Source organism: Cervus elaphus, chromosome 11 (genome assembly GCF_910594005.1).
Source record: "Cervus elaphus chromosome 11, mCerEla1.1, whole genome shotgun sequence".
NCBI lineage: Eukaryota > Metazoa > Chordata > Mammalia > Artiodactyla > Cervidae > Cervus > Cervus elaphus.
Window position 1 is genome coordinate 3,161,606 of NC_057825.1, and position 21,107 is coordinate 3,182,712.

Consider the following 21,107-nt stretch of genomic DNA (forward strand, 5'->3'; position numbering starts at 1 on the left):
ACACCAGTAACCAACCTGCACGCACCCCGACAGGTGCCCCTACACACAGCAGCCCGACACCCAGGTGCCACAGAACAAACTGAGGCCCAGCCATCCGCGCCTCTGGACCCGCCTTCTCCCGAAGGAGCTGACTGTCACCCTTTCCTCTCCCATCATTCAGTCCTCCTCAGCCCCATCTCTCTCTGGAAGTCCTCCCTGCAGCTCTTCCCACCTTCTGAGGCCCTGACACGCTTTCTGCCTGGACCACCCAGCCAGCCCCATCTCACAGAGGCTGCCCCTTCTCCCAGGCCGAGCCGGGCAGGCCCCCTCCCATGCCCTCAGCCTCAGCATCCAGGACGGAGGGTGTGGTCAGAGCAACTGACCTGCCCTACAAACACCCACAGGTCACACCTGATGCCCCAAGCAGAGAGAGGAGCACAGGCTCCTGGCCACGGACCACCTGAGACAGCTGCCCCAGGGCCCCTGTGAGGTCTGCCCAGTAGGTTGGTCATCAGAGGATACCGAGGGGGGCCCTGACCCCCCGACAATGTGCTCACAGCTAGATCAGCACTGTCCAATGGAAATGTAATGCTAGCCATAGGTGGGATTTTAAATTTCCTGGCAGCTACATTAAAAGGAAACATGAAATAAATTTGAATAGTGTATTTTATTTAACCCAATATGTCCAACATATTTTCAACAGGTAAGGCTGTCACTGGGCTAGGTCACATTCTTGGCACCGAGGTGTGGACTGTGCACTTGGAGCCCACCTTGGTTTGTACCAGCCACCCTGGAGGGCGCAGGCTGGTGGCAGAGGCCACCGTGGCAACACTGTATACAACGTGACAAGACACCCCGGTTCTCTGGCTCCGCCTCTGTCCACAGCAGTTCTGTGTCCCCCATGCTCTGGGCAAGGTGACTACAGTTCGGATCCCTACTGTGCCCCCAGGAAAGACTGGCTGATTATAGCCCACTTCTGGAGGTGGTGACATTTGTATCCAGCCTCCAAGTATGAGCAACGGGCTGGGCTGGGAGAAAGGAGAGAGGAGTGGACGGAGAGAGGAGTGGACAATGCAGGTGAAAGGAAGGGCGCCTGCAGAATCACCAACAGTGATGGCTGTCACGGTGGCGTACCCCCCCACCCCAACCCGTTCACACGTGTCAACAGTACCCTCTTTCAGTCCCCGAACTGCCCAGGTGCTCACTTTGCTTAAACCCCAGTTTGAGGAGGTCAAGGAAGGCGACAAACGGCACACAGCATCTAGGCAGTAGCCTGGGTCTTAAAGCAGATGGTCTTTGACTCAGAGCCCTGCCTCCATGGCCCAGAGGTTTGATGGCTCAGCAGTGGGCCCAGAAACCCTCTCCTGCACACCAGGCTACAGACAGAACCTGAGAGGGATTCCAGAGAGGCTTAAGAGGGAGAGAGGAAGGGAGGGAAAAAAGCCCTAAGCCCTGATCACCGCTTTCCTTAGAGTCATCTGGTAGGAGTCTATACCATAATGTCTCTTTAACATCCTGCCCAGGGCCCTGAGGTCTCCAGTTTGCCCTGGGCAGGTTGCTTTCTGCTGCTTCCGATGTCTTCAGGTTAGAGCTCAGTGGGGCTGACCACAGGGCTCCGGGTCACCAAAGCGGAAGTCTGGGCTCGAGCTGTTGAGCGCTTTGAACTCAACTTGAGGAGTGCTGACCCTAGGAGAGTCACTGCTCTCCCTTCTGGGCGAGGGTGGGGGTAGGTGGTAACAGTGACATCTCCCTGCAAGGTGATTTGTTGGGACTAATGACTGCAGACTGGTGGCTCAGACGGTAAAGCATCTGCCTACAATGTGGGAGACCGGGGCTCGATCCCTGGGTTGGGAAGATCCTCTGAAGAAGGAAATGGCAACCCACTCCTGTACTCTCGCCTGGAAAATCCTGTGGACAGAGGAGCCTGGTAGGTTACAGTCCATGGGGTCACAAAGAGTCAGACACCATAGAGTGACTAAACTTTCACTTTCAGTGACTGCAGAACTCAGTGACCACCAGGAAGAAGGGGACTGAGTGGCGAGGCCCAGGGCTGGGTTCTACCACGTGTTTCCTAGCTCTGTGTTTGAACAGGCTGGGAGCTTGATTTCTGCAAGGCAAATGTTAGCTTAGCACAGTGGCCACGTCAGAGGGGCTGAAAGTCTCCCCGCACCCGCCCAGGGCGCTGACAGCGTGGCTGCTCCCTTGCCAACAAATAGAACCACACTCCTTCCTTCTTCTCAAGCTTTTGGGTCCCACCAGCACCCAGGGTGCCCTCCCACCTCAGCCAGGCCAGAGCACAGCAGGCAGAGCTGCTGGGAGCTCAGTGGCTGGGTGGGGGACAAGTGGACAAGCCCCACGTGCCACCCCTTCTGCCCTCGTAAGGCCTTGGGGCCAGCTGGACAGGCTGCTGCCCTTCCCTGTGCCAGGCAGGCTGCAGGTGAGTGCCCTGGGTCAAGCTGGTGGCTTCTTCACCTGCCTTTTCTCACTGGGAGAATGATGGTACCAATGACAGAAACCTCTCCTCCCTAAGATCCTCTATGAGTGCGATCGGATGGTGTCTCCTGGTGGGCACCGGGAAGGGGGAGCGACCACACGAGGCACAGGAGAGCCAGGCGCAGCGGCCCATTCTGCCACTTGGTACCTCGGGGTCGCCCTCATTCAACACAAATATCCATTCGACAATGGTTAGGGGAAACCACACAGAGACCCTAGCTTCCATCCACAGGGCATCACTGGGCTAATGCCGCTCACTGGGAGAGTTAGGGGCCTTGATGGGGCTTAGGGCAGACAAAAGGGGGTTCGGAGGCTGCGCGGCCAGCGCCGGGGAGCGCAGGGGAAGGAAACGACGGGACAGAGCACGTGTCCGGGGAAGGCGACGGCCGAGCCGGGGTGGGGCGGCTGGGGGCCGCAGGTGCACAGGAAGACCCCCCCCCCTCCCAAGCCGGAGCCTGGGTGGCTGTGGACTGGGGGCCAGGGCGTGTCTCTTCCTGCTCCATCGTTACGCAGCGGGAGGGCTTCCAGAGAGCTACCGGTGCGCCGGGACGAGGTTGCAGGTGAGATCTGGAAGCCCCCGCAGCCAGGAGCGGTAACTAGGCAACCCGCGCGCCGCCGCGAGCCGCGCACGCGCAGCCCACGGGGGCGGCCGGCGCATGCGCGGTGGCCTTCCGCCCGTCTCCCAGGCTTCGGAAGTCCAACGGCAGGACGCGAGGAACGCGCCTGCGCCGAGGCGCCCCTCGGGTTCTCGGAGCAGCCCGGTAGCCGCTCTCGACCGGGGTACCTGCTGGCGTCCGTCGTTCAACTGAGCCTTTCCTTGGGTTTGCTGGAAGGCTCCCGACTCTTCTCACATCCTCAGGCCAGAGAGGCCGGGAGAAAGAGCCAGCATAACCTGTGCGACGTCCCAAAGCGGTCCTCGCGCGCCGGACCGGGCAGGTGGGCGAGGGGCGGGGCCCCAGGGATGGGCGGTGGAGAACGGGGGGCGGGGCTGAGGGGCGGGGGCATGAGAATGGGGCGGGACTGGATGCGGCAGGGGAAGGGGCGGGGCCCACGGATGGGCGGGGCTCCAGGGATGGGCGGTGGAGAACGGGGGGCGGGGCTGAGGGGCGGGGTCATGAGAATGGGGCGGGACTGGATGCGGCAGGGGAAGGGGCGGGGCCTCAGGGGTGGACGGTGAGACGGGGCGGGGTTCAGGGGCGGGGCCATGAGAATGGGGCGAGACTGAATGGGGCAGGGGCGGGGCGTCCCGAGGGCCCCTGCGAGGGGCGTGGCGCGGGCTGACGTCGCTGTCGGACACGTCGGCGGCGCGGAGCCTGCGGCCCCCGGAGCCGGATGTGCCAAGATGGCTGCCGCGGCTGCCGTGTCGGCTCTTGTAGCAACCGCCGAGCTGTCTTCTGCGCGCGGCTCTTGAGGAGCCGGTGTCGGGGGTCGCGGAGGGGCCGGGCAGGAGCCGGCGGGGGCCGCGGCCTCCCTGCAACGCGCCGGTGAGGCTCGGGGTTGGGGCGGAGGGAGGCGACCGGACCGGGCCCAGCCCGAAGCGAACGGGAGCGTCTCCGGGGAGCCGCCGGGGGGCTCGGGCGCGGGCCTGCGGGCTGAGCAGGCCAGGAGACCACCATGAGTGCTGACGTGGCCCCACATCTGCACAGGCTGTCGGATCAGTTGTGTGGATCCTGGCCGTTGTGATCTCGGTGTGGGGTTATGCTGGAAAGGCTGGAGGAAAAGCCAGACCTGCAACTCTTTAGAGAGTAGAAACACCTCGGGAATTCTTTTCACAGTTTAGCGTGCCCTTTGCTTCGAAGGGTTCGCAGTTTGGTTTCTGCTGAGCCCTGCCGGCGATGAGGTACATTGATATTTGAACCGAGGAACTGCAGCCTTATTGCGTCTATTGGTAATCTCGTGGGGAGGTCACCTAGATGTTGCAACCGAGGTCAGGCGCTGTGTTTTGTATCAAGGGGCAGAGGAGTGTGTCCACTAACCTGCGCTTTCTGTGATGAAAGTATTATTGTAGAGCGTCTTGGACTTGAGACAGCCACCTAAAATCAGTTTTGCTGTTTTACCTGTAAAGTTTTAAATGGCTTGGAGGTTGGGTTGCTTATTAAGATTTTGTTTTAAATACATTCGATGTAGAGGTTAACTGGAAAAGTGTTTCCCATCCCCGGAAATGGTTAAGAAGCAAACTTGAGTCACAGACAGTTGTTCCTAGGGTGATACCTGTTCAAGTGTCTGCACTGCACACCGCCCCCCCCCCCCCCCCCCCAGCAATGCTCTTTCTTAGTGTTCCAGGTGCTCTTGTCTCATAGAGATCCGGCAAGAGGCAAAAAGTCCTTTCTTGTTTTTTGTGACTCATATACCTTAACAGATAATTACTGCAGTTTAAGTCTCAAAAGTTTTATTTAGGGTAGCGTGTAAATTTTAATATGGTTCCCTCCTGCCTCTGTAAGCATCTTAACTTAACATCAGGGTGTCCTTTTGGCTCTTCGTTGCTTTCGGCAGTGCTTAGAAACCCCCTTCCTTTTCCCTAACATCTGGATGTTTGATTCTGTACTCAGAAGAGTCGGGGTCTGTGCTGTCTTTGTGCCCGGTGTCCCATAGTCTTGATAGCTATGTCGCGTAGCAGTCGCCTCAAGGGCAGAGCCTGGACTCCCAGGTGCTTCTTGGAGCTCCGGATGGTTTACACGCTCGTGCTTGAGGCGGCTGCCCTCGTGGGAGAGACGTGTGCTTTCATTATCTCAGTTCAGTAGCCAGGAAATTTGTATTGAAACAGGTTGTGCTTATTTCAGGTAGATCCAAGGCAGCTTAATTGAAGTGCTACAGTTATGAATAATGTATCTTTAGGAAGATCAGCTGGTTTCTTTGAAGCAGTCTGCCATTTTTAAAGTTAGATGACCTGAGGCTACAGAATGACTTACTGGACAGAATGAAACTCCCTATAGTTGAGATAAATGATATGTGCTTGCATTGTTTTTCTGCTGATGAATAAAAGATCAAAAGAAGAATGTTCACGGGCAGAAGATGGTTCCAAATGAAACAATTTATTGTTGAAAAGCTCTTAGTTGTCAGGGGGAGAGAAGGGGAAGCTACTTTGTAGGGAAGTGATAACGTCTGCTTATGAAGCGATCCTTAGGAATTGAGAAAATAATGCTGAGAAAGTTTCTGCAAGGAAAATAATTGAGTATAAATGTTTTGTGAAATTTAGATTCAGATAAGATTTCACTTGTAAACAGCTGTAGGGATTAGGGCCTCCCAGAATCCACTGTGAATAGAATTTCATAAGATTAAACCCAGAAGGGACTTTGAAACCATCATTTCAGTTCTCTCACTTTATAGATGAGGAAATCTGGTCACCCGTGGAGCAGTGGTGCGGCCGAGCCATTCAGCTGACACCCAGTATTTTTCTCATGGCGACACTTGAGGAATTAATCCTGTGGGCCTATCCTTTGTGTTTTGTTTTTTAATATATGCTGTTTAGTGTGATTGAGGGTTTCCTGCTGAAGCCTTCCAAGGAGGATGCCATGTCTTTGTAAGAGGTCCTGGGTGTCTCCCTTTCACATCTAAGAGGGAGAGGCTCTGCTCTCCTCCCCTGGGTCCTTGTAAAGCTGAGCTGTAAGTGTTCTTAGTTTTAAAATGACAGCTTAGAACCAAAGGAAGCCCCTGATGCAATTCTTCATACAGTTAATTCCATGAAATCTAAGTGTCAGAGTGCTTGTCTGTTGGAAAGGACTCCCTGTTGGCCGGGGATGAGGCCATGTGCGAGCAGTAATTGTAGCGGGTTCACAGGGTAACTTTCCTTAGGAAACGACTTTATTTAATGTGCATTCATTCACTTTATCTTTTGTCTGAATCTCTTTTGTCCAAGGACAGAAACATTGTACACTTGCAGAAACATGTAGATTACACTGCAGCGTCCTTCTGTCATTTCTTCCTTTGGTATCGACTTTTTTCTGTGATGGGCTCCCCTTAATCCATTTGTGAGGGTGTCGCTGAGAAGAAGGGCTGACACACAGAAGAGGAATTTGTAAAGAGACGTTACTTGGATTTTTGTCTCAAAAGTGCAGGTTAACTGTTCAAGATTATACTTAGTATGTTTTGCTAAAAAAACAGACAACCACAAAAAACGCCGTAAAGAGGATTTCTGCTCCTTTGTTTTCCGCCAAGGGTTTGTGGGCCCTCTGCTTGTCACTGACAAGTTTCGAATGAACATAGTTGGTCAGTTTTAGCACTGCTTTATGGTTACTTGGGATTTTCATTCCAAGCGTAGCTGTTACAGCTCCAGTCATCAGGCGCAGCTTGTTTTGCTGGTGGTGTGCAGCCAGTCACGGAGTGGAAAAGCGGACACTTTACAGGCGGGGAGAAAAGGGGTTTTGCTGCTGCTGAGTCCTTCAGTGGTGTCCGACTCTGTGTGACCCCATAGACGGCAGCCCACCAGGCTCCCCCGTCCCTGGGATTCTCCAGGCAAGAACACTGGAGTGGGTTGCCATTTCCTTCTCCAATGCAGGAAAGTGAAAAGTGAAAGTGAAGTCGCTCAGTCGTGTCTGACTCTTAGCGACCCCATGGACTGCAGCCCACCAGGCTCCTCCACCCATCGGATTTCCCAGGCAAGAGTACTGGAGTGGGGTGCCACTGCCTTCTCCAAAAGGAGTTTTAGGCGCATATAATTCAGATAGTTGTTATTTTGCAGCTTACATTACTCTGTGCTTTATAACGCTCTTTAGTTAAAATGGAGGAGCAGGTTTTTAACTTTTGTTTCCCTTTCCAAATGTAAGATTAACTTATGTGAAAAGTACGGTATGTGGTCTTAATTGAGGAGGTGGCTCTTTCCGGACCTAGTGATAATTTATTGGAAAATGTGGAGGTACTGTGTCCCTGGTGCTTGGTGTTGGATTCTGCTTGGTCCCTGCCAGCTTGCTGAGGGCGTCGTGGAGGTGGTGGGCATTCCATGTGGGTATGGAGCTCGGTTATGTAACTCAGTTTCACAGAAGGGCAGTGACTTGTCTGAAGTCGCTCGGCCGGCTCCAGCGCGGCCAGCCTTGGCGTCCAGGCCGGTGTTGTCGCTCCCCGGATAGCAGTCCTCCCAGGGATGGGTGAGGGGTGGGTGTATCCCTCAGGACTTACAAGATGCAAACTGTTTTCCTGGTTTTTTTCTTCTTTCTCAATTTTCCTGATTGTAGCCAGGACTTTGAGTAAATGAATTTTATGCTAACTTTTTTTTTCCTTTTTTTCTTTTTCAGTTCAAATTAAGGAAAACCTCCCTCCTGCTTCTTTCTGCAAAAGCAGCGTCTCATTGTGCAAGAGCTCAGTCATGCAGCCGCCGCCCCAGGCCGTCCCGTCTGGCGTGGTCGGGCCACCTCCGTCCGGGAGTCCTCAGACCATGTTCTGGTCTAACAGCCCATACAGGAGGCAGGCCGGCAGTCACACTCCCATGGCCCCGATTACCTGCCCACTGCAGCCAGTGACAGATCCTTTTGCTTTCAGCCGACAGGCTCTCCAGAATACATCGCTGGGCGGCTCGTCTAAAAGCAGCCCACCCATTTTGCAAGGCCCAGCCCCGCCGCCGTCCCTGCCACGTGCGGGTCTGCCCGTGCCTCACACAAGCGCTGGGGATAGCTCCCAAGGGCCCTGCGAACCTCTGCCGGGGCCTCCATTGCAGCCCAGGGCAGACGCCAGCCTGTTTCCCGGGGTGCCGGCCCCCTCGGCCCCACACGGGCCCGAGACGAACAGGAGTGCCGAGACTCCTGGCCCAGAGCCTGAGCTCCTGAACGCGCCGTACCCTCCACAGTACATTCCAGGAGTGGGGTCCAGCGGCTCTCGCGGGGGCCTTCTGCAGGGGCATGTGCCTCGGCCTGACAGACCCCTGAGCCGGCCGAGCCCCCCCGACAGCACCGTGCCCCCAGCAGCGCTCCCTCTCCCCCCTCAGCCCCATCAGCAAGTGCCTGGGCAGTGGGGGCCAGGGCAGGGAGGCCCGCGGCCCCCAGGCCAGCATTACTGGCCCGGCCCAGAGGGAGCCCCGCAGATCCCAGGGCCCCACGCCTCCAGCGTCACCCACTTTCCCCCTCCATCCAGCCTGCATCAGCGTCCTGGCCACGAGCAGCTCGGCCCCCCGGCATCCTTACCAGGACCCTCGGCCAGTGACGGAAGAAACGAGGCTGTCTGCCTGCCCAGTGAAGACCACTCAGTAAACAGCTTTGATCCAGAGAGCGCATTCAGGCAGAATTCCAGAGCTGGGAACCCTCGGGCAAACCAGGAGCTCAGGTCGAGTCCTGGAGTGAACAGAGAGCAGCTGTCAGGCCTGGCTCCTGTTAACCCGCTCACTCAGGAAAACAGCCCGGAAAGCCACTCACGCCACCCGCTGGGGGCCGGGGGCGGCTGGGCCCCGCCGGAGGCGGGCTCGGGCGCACTCGCCATGTTTTTCAAAGGAGGAGAGACAGAGAATGAAGAGAACCTCTCGTCGGAAACAGCAGGCTCTGCCGGGCAGGCCGACATGGATGGTTTCTGCCTCGGCCAGCTTCCCGCACATGTGGGCGTGGGAGGCGCTTACCAGGCCTTTCCCAGGGGCTCCAGCAGCGAGCCCGCGCAGCTGGGGGGGGAGCCGCAGCGCTGCTTTCCTCGGTCTGCAGGCAGCCCCCACGAGAAAGCAGCCTCTAAGGCGGCCGCCATGCACCTGTGGGCAGACACAGCCCGTGCAGGGTCTCAGTATGAGAACGTTGAGAACCTGGAGTTCGTTCAGAACCAGGAAGTTCTGCCGAGCGAGCCCCTCAGCATGGATCCTTCCTCCCCAGGCGATCCGCTCAAGTGCGGGCCCCTTCCCGGCCCAGCTGGCCCCAGGCTTGGTGCGGTGGGCCCTGCGGCTGGCGGGGGCCCGAATCTCGAGGCCCTGGATGTGACGGCGCACTCTGCACGGTCTGACAGCGCGTCCTCCAGTTACAGCAGCAAGAGCCAGCGGGGCCTTCCAGGTGCAGCCAGGCCCCACGACTCGGGCACCTTTATTCAGCAGGAAGTGGGGAAACCTGAGGATGAGTCTCCAGGGAGGTTTTTTAAGCAGATCGATTCTTCTCCTGTCGGCGGCGAAACGGACGAGATCACCAGCCAGAACTACCACGGCAGCTTGTCCCAGCCCTCGACCCCAAGCCCCCCAAAACCTACGGGGATATTTCAGACAAGTGCAAACAGTTCTTTTGAACCCGTGAAGTCGCACTTGGTTGGAGTAAAACCCGTTGAGGCAGATCGTGCCAACGTGGTAGGAGAGGTGAGGGGGCCTAGTGCCCACCAGAAGCAGCACAGAGTGGCCGCTACCATGCCTGATGCCGCCCCCGGCAACCTGGAGCAGCCCCCCGACAACATGGAGACCCTCTCCCCGCCGCAGCTCTGCGTGCTGCCTCTCGCCACACCCATGGAGGCCGGACAGGGGCTTCTGCAGGCCGCAGGGCCGCCCTTGGAAACGGTGCTGCCAACACCCGAGAAGAGGTCCTCGACCAGGGTGCAGGGGCCTGTGAAGTGTGAGAGCCCTGCAACAACCTTGTGGGCGCAGAACGAGCTCCCGGATTTTGGGGGCAACGTCCTTCTGGCCCCGGCGGCTCCCGCGCTTCACGTGCCAGCAAGACCTCAGCTGTCTGAAGTGATCCAGCCCCCAGACGAGGGGATGGCAAGGCAGGTGGGCCCGGGCGTTCAGAGTGGGGATGGCCTTGGTGCTTCTGAGAACCTGGAGAATCCTCCCCAGCTGGGTGAAGAGGAGGCCCTCCCACTGCAGGCTGGCCCCGGCTATGCCAGCCTGCTGTCCTCCCCGCCCACTGAGTCTTTGCAGAATCAGCCCGTCTTGATCGCCCAGCCCGATCAAAGCTATAATCTGGCTCAGCCTGTTAACGTTTCTGTGTCCTTACCAAATCCTAACGAGAAGACTCCGTCCTGGAGAGACTCTTCGGTGGGAGATAAGCCCGCAGTCAGCAGCTGGGCTGCCGGGGGTGATCCTGGAGAGAATGTACCTTTGTCTGGGATGCCAGCAGGCTCTCTCCTCTGCTCGCCTCTGCCTAACCATCTGGCCCAGAGTCCTTTTCCACAAGTTTCTGGTATCTATGACATGGTTTCCAATCCAGCTGCTAATTTGCTGGTTCAGCCGCACTCTCATCCAAAGGCCTCGCTTCCGGAAGGTCAGAAGGTCTACAGCGCGGACAGTGTGCCTCCTGAGGGGCTGCCCAGTCCTGCGGGGGGTGCAGGCCTGATGTTGGTGCCGCCTGCGAGCAGCACCTCCGTGCCTGACAGCAGCAAGCCAGGTGTCTGTGGCGGTCGGGACGTAGCTTCGGGAGCCCTGGACTTCACGTTCGGTAGGACTTTGGAAAATCCTGCAGGAATGTACAGCCCGGCCCATGCGGATGGCCTGGCCTCTGGTCAGCAGACCACTGCCAGTCATCGACCGCCTGGGCCTGGGGCGAACACCCCAGACCGTTTCTATCAGCAGGTGATGAAAGAGGCTCAGGATCAGCCCCGTGCAGAGAGAGCCCAGCAGGAGCTGGCACCGCCACTGCCTGCTCCGCAGGGGCCCAGAGCAGCGCTTCCGGAGCCTTCAAACCCAGGGAGTCCCCCAGTGCAGGCACAGCCTCCAGACCCAGCCCGGCCCTCGAGCCCAGCTCTTGCTGACGTGGGTCAGCAGCTGCTGTCCCGGCCGCCTCAGTCCTCCAGCGCCTCTGTCGTGTCCACCAGCTCAAGCCAGGCGGCCCCGCGGCCCGACCAGCAGTGGCTGCAGCCCCCGCCTCCTGACCTGGCATCCTACTACTACTACAGGTCCCTGTATGACGGCTGGCAGCCCCCATACCCCTCCCCGTACCCGCCGGATCCTGGCCCAGCCCCCCACTATTACCAGGTAGGGGCACGCTCTCGCACGGTTGAGCGCTCTGACCAGTGGTCTCTTTCTCGTGTCCTGCTCCGTGGCAGGGTTCTGCGGTCAGTCCTGAGGGGACCCATGGTCCTCCTGCTGGCACAGCCTCTTCGAGCTTCGTGAGCAGAGTGCTCCCCGACACAGCTCGCTCTGGGGAGCACAGCCCTTCTGGCGGCCGCGCTGCACGTGAGCACGCCTTAGTGGGGAGGATGACTGCCTCATTCTTGCCTAGCACAGCGTGCCCCAGCTCATGTGAGAAAGGACCCTCACTTCCTGTCCCGCCCACCGGCTCGCCGCAGAGCCAGGGTTCTGGGTGGCACATTTTGGGAAACTGCAATAGCCTCTTGAAGGTTCTTTCTGGTTTTAACATAAAAAACGTATTTGAGAAGAAACAGGAAAGCTCTAGTCTTTTAAAGCCCTTCTTTAGGATAAAATCATTTAGGGTAAGAAATGTGGGGTGTAGTGCAGATGAGACAGTGAAGAGCAGTGGCATTGTATACACATTCAGGCACCTGGCCACGGCAGGGGTGCCGCTGTGCTTCTCACCTCTCTCCACCGGGATCCAGGCCCACGAGTGCTGGTTAGGTTCTGTTTAATCCTGCTTTAGGGCGATCCACGCGGACACACCTTTGATTGCTTGTCAGCATCTCATGTCCTGGCCCAGCATTGCCACAGTCCGCGGAGGTAGAAGGCTTGTGGACCCTGGAGTTTGGAGCCCCGTGTCTGATGTGGGTGTGGACCCCACACTGGGGGCCCCACAGTCAGAAGCAGCTGAGGGAGCAGAGCTGTGGTGGGCTGGGGGCCGCCTGGGGGTGGGGCAGCCTGAGGGGCTTCGGGCGTCTGTGTGTGCATGGGAACGAGTTACATGCCTAACCCTGAGACCTGGGAGTCTGAGAGCCAGGAGGAGCCCCAGAGACTTATTTCCATGGAAGGAAGTGACGCTCTGTAGGAGCCCAGGGTGGGCGGGCGGAGTGTGGAGGCCCGAGTCCCAGCCGGCACCCGGTGCTGCTGTGTGGGAGCCCAGCCTCCAGCGGGGGCCAGGAGTAAGTCCACATTCCATGCTGTCTCGTCTTCTGCCAGCTCTTGATAGAGAATCAGGCCTTGAGACAGGAAAGACAGGTCTGGCTCATGCCTGGATCACCCGTCTCTGCTTTAGGTTCCAGCATGGCCATAGGGCCACGGGGCTGCTGCATCTGGAAGGGGCTGAAAGCCTCGTCAGGCTAGAGCTCGATCCTCTTTCTGGGGCTACCTGTGCCCGCAGGACCCATTCCCAGGGGACCCAGATTCTTTTGCTTACTTGAATTGGTACCTGAAGTGGGACCCCCAGATTGTGGGGTCTCAGCACCTCCACAGGTGAGACCTCAGGAAGCAGAAGAGAGCCCTTGAGGGTCACCTTGGCATGGCCCGCTGCCATATGGCCGTCTCCTGAGCCAGGCCAGGCCGTCCGTCTTCGAAACAGGGCCATCTGCAGAGCCTCACCTGTGCTGTGAGAGCCATGCGAGGTGCTTGGCGTCTAATGACGGTGTCCTTCTTTCGGCAGGACATGTATAGCCTCTACGACCCCAGGTACAGGCCCTGCGACAGCGCTGCCTACGTGGACCCCTACCGCTACCCCGAGCCCGAGCGGCCCAGCTCCCGGGCCAGCCACTGCTCCGACCGGCCGGCCGCCAGGTGATGGACGTCTGTGTTCTGGCTGTGGCGGTAGCTTAGTGATTTGGAAGAGATTGTGTTTGCGAAGCATCATAGAAATCTTTTGAATGTGTGTGTGTGTTTCGTGGATGTAGACAGACTGTAGGCTGCATCTTTGAGTCGAACGGAGCCCGCTGCCTCAGCATGGTCACAGGCATGTCGTCAGGTGGTCTTGGGCAGGCCAGACCCTGGGCGGGGCCACGGGAAGGCCCCCTGCCCTCAAGCAGGGCTCCTCCCGGCCTGGGCAGTGGTCCTGTTGCCGAGGGCCCACATGGCAGCTTCTGACCTGGGGAGGTTCTTTCCCACGCTGGTTCCAGGGGTGCCCAGGCCAGGCAGGCTCAGGGTGCAGCATGGAGTGGCCTGTTAGCAGCAGCAGCCGCAGGCTTGGGCTGTCTGCCTGGCACTGCCTCGGTCAGGAGGCTCCCAGCGAGCACGCTCTCGCCTCTCTACCCAACTGAGCGCATCTCGGCTTTGCAGTTACAGGCAAGGCATTTCGAAAGATCCTTGGCATCACACCTTCAGCTGAGTAAAAATTTAAGCAGATCGCAGTCCTCCCACTCAGAGGTGTCAGTGGGTTAGGGTCCAGCCTCGCCACCTGGCATAGTGGCCTCCTGTACCCAGGCACCTCGTCTTGTAGGGCCGGGTTTCTACAAGACTGTGAGGCTCCTTCAGCTCGTGATAGACAAGAGAATGGTGCAGGGGAAGACCGTGTCCCCACTGCGTTGCAGATTTACGGCTGCTCCTGCTATTTTTAAGTCCTTGGTCCCAAGCTCATCTGGAGAACGAGCCGGGTCTGTCCGGCCGGACCCCCGTCCTTGCGGAGGGATGCGCTGCGCTTCAGACCCCTGCGCTCTGGGTGCTCGGTGGGAGGCCGTGCCCATCTGTCCCCTGGGAGGCGAGGCTGTCGTCACACTGGGCACTCTGATCTGGGAGAGCCCCAGGCAGGTGTATCCTGGAAGCCCTGAGAGGCGAGGGAGGGCGGGGCCAGGGCACACCTCGCCGTTCCCATCTCCTCTTCCAGCCTGCAGGCTAACCCGAGGGGCCCAGAAGAGCTGTGGCTGTTGTAGGTGACCGAGCGGAGGCGGGCCTGGTTACCTGGCAGGGGTCTGTCGCCTAGCCTGTAGTGTCCAGGCCCCTCTGCGTCCTCACTACGCCCTTGCAGAGAGGAACAGTCTGCTGTCTCCTTTGTGTGTGTGCGCACACACACGCACGCAGGCCTGTGTGTATGTGTGCGCGCACACACACGCGTGCAGGCCTGTGTGCGTGTGTGGAGCATCTCTGTGCTGTGCTCAGGTGGTCATGGTCTAGGGGAGCTGCGGGAGGGAAGAAAGTGCCCTGGGTGTCCAAGTGGAGTCCTTGCTGCGGGTGACCAGCTGGGTGAGCAGCAGGGTGGCTGTGCCCCGCCCTGCTCCCGCTCAGGGCGTGTCTCTGGACCCCCGTGGTGGGGCTGGCGGCGCCCTAGTGCTGACCCAGGGCCCCCAGTCAGCGGGTGCTGTTCCCGCAGTGGTGGGGGGGCCACTCTTTAAGGGCAGCTGCATCCCGGAGTGAGCCATTCCCAGGGGTTTGCAGTCACAGTTTAAAAATCAGAAGTGCTATTAAGTCCTTCCCAGGATCTTCCTGACCCAGTGGGCCTGGTCCCGCCCGTCTTGCAGTAAGAGCCAGTGGCGCTGGGCAGTCAGCTGGAACGGACTCAGGGCCTCCTCCCCTCTCGGGGGGCACACGGTCATGGTTGGGGGGAGGGTGTTACAGTCGGGGCTAGCTTGCTTTCCGTAGCTCAGTGCCTTTTGCTTCTACTCCTGAGCACCCCGAGAAGGGCCAGTCCTCTTCTGCTGAACGGCACTTCCAGAGTTGCCTCAACAGCTAGACTTTTTGCTTTATAGTAGGGAGTCCCGTAACCTTACTGTCGTCCCTGGTTCGTATCTCCTGATGGAATTTTCCCCCAACCGAGGCGTTGTCACAAACGCCTGTGGCTCTGGGTGTGTTGGCTGGAATCTTGTCGCATGTTAAGAAGCATCTCATCTTGTTTTTTACCAGCACTGTGTGTGTTTTTCAGGCAAGCGTATCCTGAAGGTTACTATAATTCCAAAAGTGGATGGAGCAGTCAGAGTGATTACTATGCAGGTTACTATCCCAGCCAGTACGATTACGGAGGTGAGTTCAGAAACTGTCCCAGGCTAACCGCAGCAGACGCGTGTTCAGACCTTGGTGCAGCCAGGTGCAAGGCGGCGGCACGGTGATTTTTCTTAGGAAAGTTTTCCCTTTTATTAGTCACATGATTTTATCCAGTAGCCAAAGTAGCTGAAAGTAATTTGCATCTAGAAGTAATTATATTGCTACCATTCACTGGTAAGTATTAGCTTAGTCTTAGTAGTGTGTCTGTTTTCTTTGACTTTCTAGCAAAGCATAATTCTAGGTAGGTACAATTGATAAACAATCAGTTGTTACAATTGATTAAAATGAAGCGAGGGGCCAGCAGCCCCCTGCACCAGTCACGTGTGATGCGACAGGGGCCCTCGGGTTGGACAGAGCAGACTGCGGTGGCCGTGCCCCTCCCCTTCAGGCGCCGCCGCTATCAGGCGGGCTGTGCGTCTTGGCGCGCGTGCCCTGAGCAGCCCCCCGGGGCCCCCTGCCCGGCCGTGGTCAGAAGCAGGGTCCCGACCTGCAGCCGTTGGTCCGCGACAGCCACCTGCTTCCCTGTCTTCTGGGGTTCCTCCTCCACTTTGTGTTTGCGCTGCTTTACGCATAGTTCTGCACGTGTTTGCCCAGAGCGATACGTCCGGACTGTTTATCGTGTTAGTTAACATGCTTTGGAAAAGCAGTCTTTCAGTTTGAGAGCACTTCTTAGGTTTTGCTTACTTTTCACTGAGGCGTGGTTGCTTTAGTGTTGCGCCTGATGCCTCCTGTACACAAAGCAGCTCCGGTCACACACGTGTTGGTCCTTGTTAAATATCCTCTTCCGTTATTGTTTGCTCCAGGGGATCGGATATAGCTCCATGTACTATGCAGTAGCACCTTGTGGGTCCATTGAGAGTATTTCCTAAAGCTCTCTGGACTACATTAGAGAAGAGAGATGAATGAAATTTGTTTTTAATCACGTGTTGAGAGAAGGGTAGCCAGTGGCCTTTAGGGTCACAGTGGAGGAAGACGCTCTGGGTGCTCTCATGCCTCACAGTTAACGTTCCCCAGGGTCGTGCTGCTTTTCGGGGGGAGAGTTTCGTTCCTCTCAGAGGCTCGGAGCATCCTTCAGTCCTGGGATGGCCTGGTTTCTCCAGTGCTAGCCAGAGGAGTGTCTTTTTCATGTTGTACCAACCTGTTGACCTCTTGCTGTAGACCCAGGTCGCTGGGATCGGTTCTACTACGGTTCTCGGTTCAGAGATCCCCGTGCCTACGACCGGAGGTACTGGTATGATGCTGAGTACGACTCCTGCAGGAAGGAGAACTACGCCTATGGGGACAGGTGGGTAGAACCAACTCCGATACGGAGGGCAGGTCGTGAGTCAGCTAGGCCTTCGCCCTCGGGTCCTTATGTCTGCTCGAGAGCTGTGGTCACATCTGGCTCCCGGGGACCCGCCACTGTCAGTGGAGGGGGGTGAATCAGAGGTCCTTTCCTTGGGCTTTTGGAGGGGAACTGACCTTAGAACAAGTGCCGGGGGTCAGTTCAGCCTCCTCTTCGCGGGTCCTCGAGAGGTGCGACTGCCTCGGAATGGACCCCCAGCCTGTGTCTCTTGGTCTCAGGCAGGGCCTGAGCTTGGCCGTGGGTGCGGTGACCCCGCCACAGCGTGGGCTCGGGCGAGTGTCATTCCTGGGGTCAGGACCCTGGGGGGCTCAGCCCTGTGCAACTTAGGAGCCTTGCCTCTGCCTGCCGCCTCCTCCAGGCCCGAGAAATACGACGACCGCTACAGGTACGACCCGCGCTTCACCGGGAGCTTTGACGACGAGCCCGAGCCGCCTCGGGACCCGTACGGGGAGGAGGCGGACCGGCACAGCGAGCACAGCCAGCACTCGGCGCGTAGCCTCCGCAGCGCGCCCAGCCTGCCGAGCCGCCGCAGCAGCTTCAGCGCCCACTCCCACCAGGTAGGCGGGGCGGGCTCCGGGGCCACCCGGGCTCACGGCGGGCAGCCAAGGGGCGTCACCTTTTGGCTTTGTGCTCCTGAAGAGTCAGGTGTACCGGAGTCACAACACGCCTGCCGGGTCCTACGAGGTGCCCCCTGCACCGGGCTCCTTCCACGGCGATTATGCCTACGGCCCCTACGGGAGCGACTTCCACGGCGCGCCAGGCTTCCCAGAGTACGGCTACCCCACCGAGGCCAGCTGGCCCTCCGTGGAGCAAGGTGTGTGCAGCAAGGCCCTGGGTGTGCACGGCGCAGAGGGGGGCCCAGGAGCTCCTGGGGTTGGCGTCTGCGCCCGCAGTGAGGAAGGGGCTGAGTTACAACCCGGGTGGGAACTGGTGATGGCCGGGCCTGGGCTTCACTGCCATGCAAGGGCGCCGTGCCCAGCGCGCCCGTCCTGAGGGGCGGCGCTTACCACGCTGGGCCGCTTGTGTCCTGGGGCTGCAGTTTGGTTCCCCGGCCCGTCCATCATACCCACTTCAGCACAGCGCTGCCTTCAGGCTTCCTGCCCAGTTCAGCTCCCCACGTGGAGGGACAGCCCCCCGCCACCAGGCTGACTGCACGGGTGCGGGGCTCTTAGAGGAAGCCTGGTTCTCCTTGAAAAGCTCTGGTCATTTACTTACTGCACGTGCTGCATCTCAGCACACTTTGGAGATGCTTGATCACATGCTGTTTCTGGGAAAGCTGTGCCCGTGTGTGAAGTTGGAGAACAGGCAGCTCCGGCGGGCTTCCCGGAGGGCCTGTGGTTGGAGACCTCCCTTCCTGCTTGCCTGCGCTGTCTCTCTCTCGGCCGCTGCCTCGCCGCGCCGGGGCTGCTCCGCGGTCACAGCCGTGAGGAGTGCGCAGGGGCCCCCTGAGCAGGCTTCTGTAGAAACATTGCGGCCTGATGGCTTTCAAAGGAACCTTTCCGTTTTAGAGGAGACTTTCCTCGTTTTTAATGATTTGTTTGTGTGACACGTGTAAATTGTACTTTTCAATAGGATGTTTAATAGTTGAAACTCAGTTGATCTGGATAATCTGTGATTCTGGCTGTCTGGGTGTCTTGAAAATCTGAGGTATTGATCTACTTCAGAAGCATTAAAAACTGACAAGCTGGTGGTTTCTTTTTCACTTGATTCACATGTAGCTCCATCGAGACCCTCTTCTCCTGAGAAGTTCTCGGTGCCCCATGTCTGTGCCAGGTTTGGTCCTGGGGGCCAGCTCATCAAAGTGATTCCAAACCTGCCTTCAGAAGGACAGCCTGCACTGGTTGAAATTCACAGCATGGAGGTAATTCCGTGGGGAGCAGTTCCGTGTCGTCATTCAGCCCCCCCACCCCGAAAACGTGCTCTGCAGCCTGTCATCTTCAACTTACGTGTCCTTGCCTGAAAGAGCAATCTTAAGAAAAGTTAACTTCTGTGAGTCTTTGATTTGTAGGTTGTTTTGGTTCTGTTCTACCATCTATTTTTCCTCCCAGAAGTCAGTATTTTTTTAGTAAGAATCTTTTCTGGATTTTGCTTTTATCCTGTGTTCATTTTTTGTTGTTTGATTTTCTGGTTTTGGAGGGAGGGCTCCATAGATGCTCATTTTACCGGTGATCTGGAGAATGGGCAGAGGTGCCTCATGACCACGGGGGGCTGGTGTGGGGCGCCCCAGGCCTGTGCCTGGCAGGCCTCTGCCATCACGTATATCCAGGCCTTGTGTCAGAGTTTGGGCAGGAGGAAGGGGTCTCACTGCTTAAGTAAAGTTTGGAAGTCACTGTTGTAGAGCTGGCTTGCCCACGCTCCATGATGGAGGCTTCGCTGCCCCCCCGCGGGGAGACAGGCTGTCCCCAGGACACTGTCCATAGCTCTGTCTGCTAGTGTGGCCAGCAGACATGGGCTGGGCTGGGCGGTACTGCACCGTCCCCCTGAACCGCTCTCCCTGTCCCTGCCTAGACCTTGCTGCAGCACACGCCGGAGCAGGAGGAGATGCGGGCCTTCCCAGGACCTCTCGGCAAGTACGTGCCCACAGAAGCATCCTCGGTGCCCGTCCGCTGGCCGTGCCGAGCATGGCCTGGCAGGTGCAGTGGCCGCTGTTCACCGAGCGTGTGTTCTTTTTGCAGAGATGACACCCATAAAGTGGATGTTATTAATTTTGCACAGAACAAGGCTACAAAGTGTTTGCAGAATGAAAACTTAATAGACAAAGAGTCTGCGAGTCTCCTCTGGAGCTTTATTGTCCTGCTGTGCAGGCAGAACGGGGTACGTATCTCCCCTCCTAGAGCGTCCCTTCTCGTCAGCTCTAGTCCCAGGGTCCTCGGCCCCCAGGAGGATCTGGCAGGATTTCTGGGCCAGGCATTCTCGTCCTGGGGCCTCCCCATCGTTGGCCTGCCGGGCATGTGCGGTTTGCCCGTGTCGCTCCCAGCAAGCGGGGAGCAGCTCTGTACCTGAGGGGGTCTGACGGGCCCTCCCCGACCAAAGCTAGGATGGTCTTGCCCCCTGCAGGAAGGTTTGTCTGTGGTTGAGCCTGCTTTCCCTCCTGGCCCTTGCAGACCGTGGTGGGCACAGACATTGCGGAGCTCTTGTTACGAGACCACCGAACCGTGTGGCTTCCTGGGAAGTCGCCAAATGAGGCCAACCTGATCGATTTCACCAATGAGGCCGTGGAGCAGGTGGAGGAGGAGTCCGGCGAGGCCCAGCTCTCGTTCCTTACGGACAGTCAGGCCGCCAGCACCCTCGAGAAAGACACAGAGCGGTTCCGGGAGCTGCTGCTCTACGGCCGCAAGAAGGTGAGGGACCCGCGCTGGCGGGACATGGGTGCGGGCCCCACGCTTGGGGCAGAGCGCCCTGCTGGGGGGTCCCGTTCTGCCGAGACCAGCGTGCACGTGTCGGCTCTGAAGGCGCGAATGGTGGCCCGGCCCGAGCGTCGCTGGTGTCGGGGCTGCTGGCTCCGTGCTGCGTCCCTCGGCAGGTCCGCGGGCTCGGGGCTGGGCCCTGCTGTGTGTGGTGTATCGGGGTGAGCGCGTGCTCAGGACAGCTCCGCGTGTTCTCACGCAGCCGGGGGGAGCGCGCCGTTGCTGCCGTGAGCGGGCGGGGCCTGTGCTAGAGAGGACCGGCTGGGACCCAGCCGGGGCCCAGGCGGGCAGCGCCGTGGTGACACGCCTTGCACGGGCTCCGTGCGGGCACCTGGCCCTGCGGGACGGGGCCAGCGAAACTCAGTGTGATGAGTGGGTGGTCTTAACGAGGACCTTTTACAGCTGAGGGAAATCTCACAATCTCTTCAGTTTCATTAGCATTTGTCTCTGTTACAACATTTTTGCCTCTTGGTCAGAAGTTTTCTGAATTGCGGCCCAGGTTATTTGGGTAAGAGGGGCTGTGGTGCCAAAGGCCCTGTTGGTGCCGAGCAGATGCCCAGGGGGGCCCAGGGGTCGTTCTGGGCCTGGGGAGTCAGCGTCCTAGAGCCCGTGGTCGCCGTGGAGGGGATGGCGGTGCTGCTGCCCTGCTGGCCCTGGTCCCGACAGCATGTGTCCCCTGGGTGACGGTGCTGAGGGCAGGGTGCTTCCACAGCGTCCCGCAGGGGCTCCGACCAGGGGGAAGCTTGGAGCCCACCTCCTCTGCGTCTCTGCGTGCGGCACGCGCCTCAGGGCCTTCGGTCCGTTTGACTTCTCACCTGCAGTTGCACCCTCTGCCCCTTCCCGGCAGCACACGCTCCAGGGCCCCTGTTGTTCTCAGGGCCCCAACACACTCTCGCTGCCTTTGCAGGACGCCTTAGAGTCTGCGATGAAGAATGGCTTGTGGGGTCACGCCCTGTTACTTGCCAGTAAGATGGACAGCCGGACGCACGCCAGAGTCATGACCAGGTGAGGAGTCCTGCCGTGGTGCGGGCTGTGGGCGGGGCCCGGCCTCCTGTGGAGTGGGGAGCCCACGGGCCCCTGAGCTGTTGGCGGAGGAGGCTGGGGAGGCCTGTCTGCCACGCCTGGCTGTGGGCTGGCTGGGCCCTCTGCCTCGGGT

General features: G+C 58.6%; 1 protein-coding gene across 15 annotated transcripts in view; it reads left to right on the forward strand.

The window, feature by feature from the left end:
- Positions 1-3,177: 3,177 nt before the first annotated feature.
- Positions 3,178-21,107, forward strand: part of SEC16A (SEC16 homolog A, endoplasmic reticulum export factor) — a 30,949-nt gene continuing 13,019 nt past the window's right edge. For 9 of the 15 annotated variants that reach the window (XM_043916358.1, XM_043916363.1, XM_043916361.1 and 6 more), the window contains exons 1-12: positions 3,751-3,956; positions 7,701-11,323; positions 12,879-13,009; positions 15,081-15,178; positions 16,358-16,484; positions 16,903-17,101; positions 17,184-17,358; positions 18,263-18,405; positions 19,053-19,114; positions 19,220-19,358; positions 19,649-19,885; positions 20,859-20,956. In XM_043916358.1, coding sequence (XP_043772293.1) covers positions 7,772-11,323; positions 12,879-13,009; positions 15,081-15,178; positions 16,358-16,484; positions 16,903-17,101; positions 17,184-17,358; positions 18,263-18,405; positions 19,053-19,114; positions 19,220-19,358; positions 19,649-19,885; positions 20,859-20,956 — 4,961 coding nt within the window. In that variant the 5' untranslated portion in view covers positions 3,751-3,956; positions 7,701-7,771. Of the gene's footprint in view, positions 3,409-3,750; positions 3,957-7,700; positions 11,324-12,878; positions 13,010-15,080; positions 15,179-16,357; positions 16,485-16,902; positions 17,102-17,183; positions 17,359-18,262; positions 18,406-19,052; positions 19,115-19,219; positions 19,359-19,648; positions 19,886-20,858; positions 20,957-21,107 lie in introns of those variants that run through there. The other 6 variants (XM_043916360.1, XM_043916362.1, XM_043916368.1 and 3 more) reach the window with 3 other exon arrangements.